Genomic DNA, 10,000 nt, shown 5'->3' with positions numbered 1-10,000 from the left:
CAGTAGCAAAACCAGTAGCGGTATCAACAGCATTAGCAACAGCAGCACCCACTCAACACGGGTTCCTTTGACTTCCTGAGTCCTCACTGTTCACCCAGGCTCTCTCTTTTAGTCTCGCAGTCTGGTAGAATGACCTGGCTAGCATGAGGGCCCATTAGGGGCCCCTTGTTGATGCAAACCAGTTCCCAAAGCTCCCCTCCTTGCTCTGACGCCATTGGTATCTACAAAGCAGATACCTAAACATCTGGCTGGAGAGAGGATAGTGTTTCCTGTTTCCAGTCTACAAAACTCAAACTCTAATGCTAATGGTGTGATGGGTGACAGCTCAATGTCATTTTTACAAAGGCGTTCTAATCTGCAATTATCCAAACCGCCCATCTCAGAATGGCTCAAGTATCAGGTTTGTGGGTGCAGGGACATATTTTCTCTTGTTTCAGCAACATGAAAAAAGAGGGTGTTCAAGGGTTGACATCGCAAATGTGCTCATTTTCTTTTTTTTATTGAAAAGCGACTGGCATAGCTTCAGTAAATTATGTCTGCTGATTTTCTTGTGGTTCTGTATCTTTTCCCTCGTTTTCTTTGCTGTGCTATATTGCAATGTATGGTTCCCATGGCTAACAATGTAGGACGAAAGAGGTTATGAATATTCATAGGCTTTTTCACAGAACTGGATTCGGGATTCAAAATCATAAACAGCGACAGCGACAACAGAATGCATCCAAAATAACCTATTGTTATATCAAACAACAATCTGGATCGACACCATTGCTGTAACATCACAGCAGCAGTCATCCATGAAATCCACCATCCAAGACCTAAGGATGATGGCTGATATGATAACAGAGGGTAGCTAGCCATGCTAAGCCTCACGTGCACTCATACGGCCTCAAGCCAGTGGAGTTGTCAGTTGGAAGCTGGTTTGCTTTCAAGCACCTCCTTATAATTTTATAGTTTTCATTTGGGAATGATCCTTTTTTTTTTCTTCTTTTGAGAATGAACCAGCTACAATAACACTCAAGTTTTCCGAGTGCACAGAAACTAGAGAGTGGTATGTTGTAAGAGTGAGAGCCTTTTACGTTTCTGAAGGACACAAAAACACCTCACATAAATTGTGAGTGTACGCATGTGGGAGATGTTCTGCCTCAACGTCGATTATTTTAATGAAGGAACACACATTTAATACATATTCAAAAGGGATAATTTCCCATGTACCCGGGTTATGAGTGAATATGACAGCGTCATTTTCCACGTTATTAATGTACCAAACCGCAGAAGCAGCGGCAATTTAATATACCCTGTACTGTGTACTAGATTTGACAGAATAATCTGCAGCCCCCCCCACCCCTCCCCCACCCCTCAAACGTCCCTAAGCATCATGGGAATAAACAGAGCTCCATTTTGTTTGTCAGCAGGAGGGCCATTTAGCGACAATAAGCTGCTGGCCGGAGGGCCTCGACTGGTGAGGGTGTAAAGAGAGCCTTTTAAAATAACAAACTGGTAGAGGCGGGCGGGAGGGGGGCCGAGAGAGAGAGAGAGAGAGAGAGAGAGAGAGAGAGAGAGAGAGAGAGAGAGAGAGAGAGAGAGAGAGAGAGAGAGAGAGAGAGAGAGAGAGAGAGAGAGAGACGGAGAGGAAGAGAGATGATATACCGAGACAGACAGACAGACAGAGAGAGAAAGAGAGAGTTGTATATGCGTATAGAGATGTGCATGTGTGTCTGACAATCAGCGGTGGTTCAGCTCACCTGTGAGTTCTGAATCTGGATGGTTCCTGGGGGCAGGCCCTGGGTCAACACCTGCCCTTGTGATGTCACCATGGCAACCGGCTGGTACAGGGTCCCTCCTGAGGGGATGATTTGAACAGGGTGAGCGGCAACGTTTAACCGGCAAGGCGCTCCTTTAAGTGCTACGCTAGGCTAACGCTAACTCGCTTTGCTCAGCACAAACAAAATCCTGCAAAAGATTCAACCACGGTAAAATCTGCAACCCATATTAAATGATAAAAAAATAAAAAGACAGATTAGAAGATTGTCTGCGAAATTTGCCAGTGGCGTAATTAGTGCTGATCAAGGGCCTCTTATTTCAGTCTGTTTGAGGCGTGAACACACCGCCATCAAAGGCAAAAACATTGATTTATTTCACTGGGCGGAGAGAGGGATTTCTAGAGGGCAAGATTAACTGCCTCCCCTGTGCTGCCCTGACATCATTACACGCCTTGAGTCGTGGAGGGTGTTCAGCTTTCACTGCTGTGGTAGTAGGCTCACAACGCCAAGCCTTTCACCCAACAAATACTTCAACCATGGATGAATTTGTTGGTTTAAGTGTGATTAACTTTTTGAGAGATCAAGACCAGTTATGTCTCAGATCTACTGTGCACCATCCTTGAACGTTGATACATGGAAACAACTGTTGGATGAAAAAAAATGCAACATTGTTATATAATACATCGACATCCAGGATTGTGACTCAGTGCTCATATCAAAGGCAGGTCATATATGGTAAGCAAGTCAAGGGTATTTGCTCCCCAAATACACATATCACACACAGTGGGAGGACACTTTCTGACTAGAAGATCTCAGCAGGCAATGAAAAACTACCTAAAGAAACCATGTGAAGTAAAACATGCAGGTCCATTCATTTCGGAAAGAATAGGCAAACAAAAAATAGGGAATTAGGTGCCAAGTTTGGGAGGACATGAAACCATAATGAAACGACTGAATTGGTTATCTTCATCATTGATCCGGGCCAAATAGGACCAATGATGTAAACGGTCCAACATTTCTAGGATTCTTCCATGGAAATGGAGTTGATGTATTGCGACTGAAACAGCACTCTTATGTTAAAAAGCATGAATCATAGACCAAATGCAAATCGCAGAAACACTTGCTATCAAATTCGAAACCTGCAGAGGTAGAATATCTTTCTAAGTGTTCCTTTCTGACCGTTGGTAATACAACATGGACATCTGTGTCAAACTTAAATGTCAAATACTGTCTTTATGATGAATCTGATGCCATAAAGCTTTCCATATAAAAACCTCATGCTGTTTTGCACTGTTTTGTATCGGGTTCCAAAGATGAAAAATTCTACTTATCTTTACTTGCCTTTACATTACGCTTCTACTTTCAACACAGTTGTGGCTTCTCACAACACATTGTACAAAAAAAAAATATTGTGAAGGTTATGCATACAACGAACAAAATGTTGTTTGTAACATGTACAGTATGCAGTGTAGCATGTCTAATTGTAGTCATCATTGTATGAAATGACTAACCCTAAGATTGCACCATCTATATAGATAAAGTGTGGTTAGATAGTAGATAAGCCTAAAGTATTTCTTTATTAACAGATATCACCATGAACTTCCCAAAGGGAAATAGCAAACAGTCTTTCTATTTGTGTTCCTGAAGCACAAACACAACAGGAGTTTCTCTCTGAAAGCTAATTTGATATTTAGATATTTTTTAAATCACAAACAGCTACTCCAAATCAATGTAAAAAATAAATAAAGCTTTTACTTTCCAGAAGGAAGTCTCAAACAACCCAATTTCCTGCGGCAGACTGTGTTTATCTGCGTGGTGTCTGGTGTTCTGTATGTGTGTGTGTGTGTGTGTGTGTGTGTGTGTGTGTGTGTGTGTGTGTGTGTGTGTGTGTGTGTGTGTGTGTCTATCTGAGAGTGTTTGTTTGTCCACGCGTTGGCCACGTTTGCTTACCTGATACCACCTGAGAGTTGATTGTCGTCATGGCAACGTTGCCCTGCTGGAGGCTGCTGGTGGGCACCAGGACCCCCGAGGCGTTAACAGAGCTGGAGACAGAGGTCATGGGTGGAGAGGAGGAGGAGGAGGTCTGAATTAGTTCCTGGAGAAGGGGGAGGGGGAGGTCATAGAGAGACACTAGAATGAGACAAATGTGAAGTGTTTAAGTTACATTACACCTCTCTCTCTCGTGTGTTCGACGCAGATAAACCCTTTAAAGTGCAATGTAAAGGTGCAGGATGCAAGTGCATGCGTCGTAAATGGTTGTTATCATTAACAGCTGGAGACCAAATGTGAAGCTGTGTATGCTAGCCACAAACAAAAACAAAAATAATATGAAATACAGAGGTAGATATACAAGAAAATAAACCAATTCAGTTTTTAATAAAACACATGTATTTAATAATAATAATTAATATGCACAAATTAAATTCAGAATTCAGAATTATACAAATAAAAAAATCAGTATTGCTCGGTAGTCTAACTAAATATAAATTGTTAAAAAACCGAAAGTTTCATGAAATATTACGAAATAAAACAATACAACTTTTGTATTGTCACTCAGCCTTTAACATGAAGCTGTGTAATAATACAAAAAAAAATACACTGTCACTTTGATTGGCCAATGGCAGGGAAATGGCATCATTCGACAGCTTACCTGTTGAATGCCCAACAGGGTCTGGGTGGGCGAATAGGGACCTCCCAGGTCATTGCGAAGCAGGTTGTCGCTGTGCATCTTAGTCTTGAGGCAGGTGATGTAGCGGTTGCAGAAGTCCTTACACAGCTCATTGACCTTCTCCAGCTCAAGCAGGTGGATCCGCAACACCTGGATGGCCTTCACCATCTGGGTCCCCACATAAAGAGACACACAGCGTTGTTTAAGGACAACAACACAGAGATTTAACTGGGATTTCACCTCTGGAAGGACCGCCGGAGCAGCAAGGCAAGCCATTTATGGAATCGTTCTTGGATCATTGGTTTAAATGTGCGATATGGACCATGTAATGTTAGCAATATGTAAAGCTGTGATTAGACGAACATTTTGTTCCTTACAGATGGATTTTATATCCCTGCTAAAGTTGTCCTGATACTAGCAAGAAACTTTCTGGGGAAAAAAACCTGTGTTTCACCAGATACGTAAACCAACCCCTAACGTTCAACCTCTGCCTCTCTGACTCTGTAGTCATTTTCCAACCAGCAAACTGTGAAAGCAGCACTGATAAGTTTCACGAGTAAGGCGTAGCAGTCTCTTTGTTATATTACAGTATGCTGGGATACTGTGGGCTACTCTTTAAACTCTACTGCTGCTACGCAAAAACTATGAACTGACAGTGACGAGCACATTAATATTGCATTATTTACTATCTCACATGCTATACATTTGAGACGAGAAGCATCTCAATGCACAATAATATTGTTGCACTGCCGTACAGAATAGAGATAAACTTCTTAGCATTTGGATTTGCGAAAGGATAAAAAACTAAGTATCTGTAAAGACGGTTTGATGCTAGCGCGAGGGGCACACAGTACAGCCCCCGAGTCGCTTCGGCCGCCATCTCTAGATCAACATGAACTTATCTCTCCTCAAACTCCTGTGCTGAGCGGCTCAAAGTCGTCCCCTTGAAGGTCACCGTGGCGACGGCCAGGAGATAAATCAATCTAATTAAAGGCCGTTGTCACTGAGCTGTCGAGAGCCCGGCACCGGTGAGTGTGTTGCCCATCACAGCATCCCCCCCCCCCCCCCCCCCCCCCCCCCCCCCCCCTCCCAGCGGAAGAGTTAGTGCCCGTCGGGACGGACGTTGGCACGCAGTACACGTCGTAAAAGTGCACAGTTGCAGGGTTAATTGTCTGTTCAGCACTTCGACACGACCCGCCATCCCCCCGTAATGGTCCCATCCACCAACCCCATCCAAAAAAAAAGTTGAATACATTGTGTGGGTCTGCCTTCGTCTGTGTGTCTGTGTGTGTGTGTGTGTGTGTGTGTGTGTGTGTGTGTGTGTGTGTGTGTGTGTGTGTGTGTGTGTGTGTGTGTGTGTGTGTATGGGTGTGTTCCCTCTCCATCACTGCATCCCCACCGCACACCCACACCCCAGCTCTCTCTTTCCTGATGAGCGACACAATCAGCAGCCCTCCCTCTCCTAATTTCATATTCAATTGAGCTGCTGAGAGAGAAAAGGGGATAAGGTGTGTATGCCATTGATTGTGCGTGTGTGTTTGATTGTTTGTGTGTGTTACTGTGTGTGTCTGTGCAGGCACGCGCATGTATTTATGTGTGTGTGTGTGTGTGTGTGTGTGTGTGTGTGTGTGTGTGTGTGTGTGCGTGTGCCAGTGTGCTTCTGTGTGTGTGTTTGTCTCTGTGTATCTGCATAATGTGTGCCTTTGTGTGTGAGTTTGGGTGGGGGACTACATAAAAAAGGTGGGAGCGAATAGTGGCATGAGGAGGAGAGGCGCTATAATCACACGGCTAAATTGTATTAATTTGTGTCCACAATCAACTTTATGTCTCTAAGGACAATCCCTTCCTCTAATTGCATCCGACGTGTTCATACCACAGCATCTGCTCAAAAGTAGGACACCATCGTGGAAGGACTGAAGGATGAAACCTTACTGCTTTGAACACTTTTGGACAATGTTAAAATAACAGAAAAGACTTGGTAGATGGTTAAAACACTTCTTATAACCCCCGCAAAGTCCTTCACCACATCATCTCCTTTACTTCTACACAAATTTATTTTGAGGAGCAAACTGTTTAAACCTTATGACGGCAATGCATTTATATATATATATTTATAAAATATATATATTATTTTTTTTAATTTATGCATAGTTATATATATTTCTATACAAAACAAGGGGTTGGGGGCGGCGCAATCTCACCAAGTTGTCGAGCTCGGGGTCCTCGCTGAAGAAGGGCTTGTGGTCCTGCTCTTGCTGGTGCACAAAGTTCTCGATGTCCACGTCGAAGCTGGCCGACGTGATGCACTCAGAGCCCTGCGTGGCCTGCTCACACTTCTCAAACAGCAGCGCCAGCAGGGGGAACAGGGGGTGTCTGGGGAACCGGGAGGAGACATGACACAGAGACCGAGAGACAGAGACAGAAGAGAGAGAGGCTGGTTTATATTGCATTTTTGCACGATTTCCTGTTATTTAAAAAATTGTTTTGCATCCAAAGTTTTATCTTATTTAAAATGTTGTACTTTGGCAAGTTTCATCTAACTTTTCCACGCCAATAAAGCCCTTTGAGAGAGAGAGAGAGAGAGAGAGAGAGAGAGAGAGAGAGAGAGAGAGAGAGTGTGGAAATAAACCCTTGGCTCTCTAAATAAATACAATATAAATAGCTTTCAGGGTTCCGATCATCCTACATTTGGTACACTAGTGATGGTGTCTGGGAAGCCCCATGCTGTCCTATTTGTCTTCTCTCTCTGACTGCATCCTCTGTGCTACCATCAACCTGAAGGGAGGCCTAGGGAATCCAAGTCAATATAAACGGATGAAAGGATTTACTTATCTGTAATATTTCAAGCAAATCTAGAGAGCATCTTATGCATATATATATATATATTTGTTGAGAGTTGATTTATTTTCCTTATGTACGTACTACGTCCACAATTCGTTTTCCAGGTGTAAACAAAGAGGTATAAGATATAAAAAAGTAAATGATCAGGCATTGACTTTTAGCTAGTGACTGTGGTGCAAAGAAGCCTGTCTAATTTATTTGAGCTTTAAAGCGAAAGTTCACAAGAGTTTCTATTCGATTCAATGCAAAAAATCAGTATGGTGGATGCATTGCAATGACTCCGTAACGATGTTGCCTTCTGAATTGGCCCATAATACCGTACACTAGTTAGTCCAATTATGCAGCACCTACAAAGCATTTGGGCTGGCTAAGCATAAAAGCGCAAACTCTTTTTTTAATCTCCCCCTAGTTATACATTTTGAAAGAGAGATGATTATGTTTTCTGTTTTGCGTTGTAACGCTCACGGAATTATGCACACAACCATACACTTGGTGCCTTTGCGTGTGTGTATTTATGTATGTATGTATGTGTCTATTTATGTGTGTTTATTTAGATGTGTGTGTGTGTGTGTGTGTGTGTGTGTGTGTGTGTGTGTGTGTGTGTGTGTGTGTGTGTGTGTGTCTGTGTGTGTCTGTGTGTGTGTGTGTGTGTGTGTGTGTGTGTGTGTGTGTGTATATATGTGTGTGGGTGTGTATGTGTGCTTGTTTGTGCTTCCCTCTGTGTGCGTGTGTGTTGTGCGTGTGTGTGTGTGTGTGTGTGTGTTTGCGTGTGTGTATGTTAGGCCGGGGTAACAGTGCATTGTACCGGTCTACACTCTGGCATGGCAGCTGCTCAGGCGCTAACCCATGGCTCTCATTTGCAGCCTTTAATAGTGGTCCATATTATACTCTAATCTGCTTGATCCCAATTGAATGCCTCTCCCTCGGAGAGACGTGGCTGGAATACTAAAAAGCAGTCACATGCACAGCTGAGAGCCCTGTGTGCATGCCCATGTGCGTGTGTGTGTGTGTGTGTGTGTGTGTGTGTGTGTGTGTGTGTGTGTGTGTGTGTGTGTGTGTGTGTGTGCGTGTGTGTGGTTGCTTGCGAGTTCAGCTGCTTTAGCTCGCAAATATGTTGGCTAATTAATCCTTTGTTAATTTTTGTGCAATTGACTCGTAGACATATTTAATCTGTCTGTAATAATTTGGACCTGCGTTATTTGAGCAGGCTTAGCGATAGAGAGATATTCATATATTTGTTCAAATTTGGGTTTCTGGTGCCAGAAACCGGACCCCTCTTGATGCACACACACACATACACACACACACACACACACACACAAACACACACATAAAACATTCTCAATATAAACACGCGCGCTCACACACACCTACTGGATGCCATGGTGATATCATACTGCTGGTCCTATGGGACCCTGGTGCATTGTGGGTAAGTACACAGCACCGTTATTGGCAGGTTAATACCCATGCCACCAGTCTGTGGCATACAACCAACTAACCCGGAACCGACACCACAATTAAAATGAAAGCCGGTAATCTGCATGAGGTCATCATGCTTTAAATGCTAGCACACAGATGGTCACATCAAAATGGTCCACCTGAAAGTTAAAAAGCCATATCTTGACCATTACTAAATAACAAGAAGAAAGACAAAATATATAATTGTTTAATATATTTGGGGATAAACCTTGGACAACATCAATCATTTCTATGACTGGATATATTTTACAAATATAGTATGAATAACAAACGATGAAATAAGACAAAAACATACTGTATTGTTTTACTCTGTGTTATTACAGACATTGAAATATAAACACACTACACTGCCTTTGTTTTCCCTTTCTTGCATATTGCTTTTTATTAATAAAATGCATTTTATTCTCCCCATTGAAATCCAATCCAAGTGTCTGTATTGTGTGGCCATTGCACAGCGCCGCGGACAACACAAACAAACGCAGTGTTCATTATATGAATATGAAGCCACCAGAAAAGCAATCTAGTCTGTGTGCTATGTGATATTTTATTTTGGTAGAAAGAAAAGATTAAAGACAAGACACATACATACACACAAACACACACACACACACGCTTCGGCTGAAGCGAAAAGTGTGTGTCAAAAGTGAATTTGCGAGGACGGAACCGCGATTGATGTTGACGAATAGTGATGTCATTTTTCACGCTCTGACATACGTTTTCCATATGGAACGGGAGATTCACACGGCTAAACCGGTCTGTAAGTCATGAGTTGGAGAGGAAGGGGTGGCGGGTGTGATCCCGCAGTTAACCGCCATCTTGGGTGTCATTAACTCCGAGTGAGGGTGAAAACAGCACCTTCTCCACTAGTTTGCGCGACCTTTCACACAGGAAGTCGTGCTCGTGACAGATGGCGTGTGTGGGGTGTACATTTTTATGAAGCTGAACATGATGGCGTGTGCTCATGGTGTTTGAGTCTATTTGAGAGCGATACGTGTCTGTGTGTGTGTGTGTGTGTGTGTGTGCGTATCATTGTGTGTGTGTGTGTGTATAAGTGACGTGTGTGTGTATAAATCAGTGTGTGTGTGTGTGTCTCTGTGTTTGTGCGTCAGCGTGTATCACTGAGTGTGTTTGTGAGTGTGTGCAGATATCAGTGTGTATGTGTGTGTCTGTGTGTGTGTCTATGAGGGTGTGTGTCCCTTGTGTTAAATCGAGCATATGTGTTCACCCTGTGTGCCTTTGCCTCGAACCTCAC

General features: G+C 43.1%; 1 protein-coding gene across 5 annotated transcripts in view; it reads right to left on the bottom strand.

The window, feature by feature from the left end:
- Positions 1-10,000, bottom strand: part of pknox2 (pbx/knotted 1 homeobox 2) — a 71,759-nt gene that overhangs the window by 6,280 nt on the left and 55,479 nt on the right. For all 5 annotated transcript variants that reach the window (XM_030360937.1, XM_030360938.1, XM_030360940.1 and 2 more), the window contains 4 exons: positions 6,630-6,801; positions 4,411-4,596; positions 3,711-3,855; positions 1,743-1,840 (listed from right to left, as the gene is read on the bottom strand). In XM_030360937.1, coding sequence (XP_030216797.1) covers positions 1,743-1,840; positions 3,711-3,855; positions 4,411-4,596; positions 6,630-6,801 — 601 coding nt within the window. The remainder of the gene's footprint in view (positions 1-1,742; positions 1,841-3,710; positions 3,856-4,410; positions 4,597-6,629; positions 6,802-10,000) is intronic.

The sequence above is a fragment of the Gadus morhua genome, chromosome 7, assembly GCF_902167405.1.
Source record: "Gadus morhua chromosome 7, gadMor3.0, whole genome shotgun sequence".
Taxonomy (NCBI): Eukaryota; Metazoa; Chordata; class Actinopteri; order Gadiformes; family Gadidae; genus Gadus; species Gadus morhua.
The sequence above is the reverse complement of the archived record's forward strand: the minus strand, read 5'-3'. Positions and strand labels throughout refer to the sequence as shown.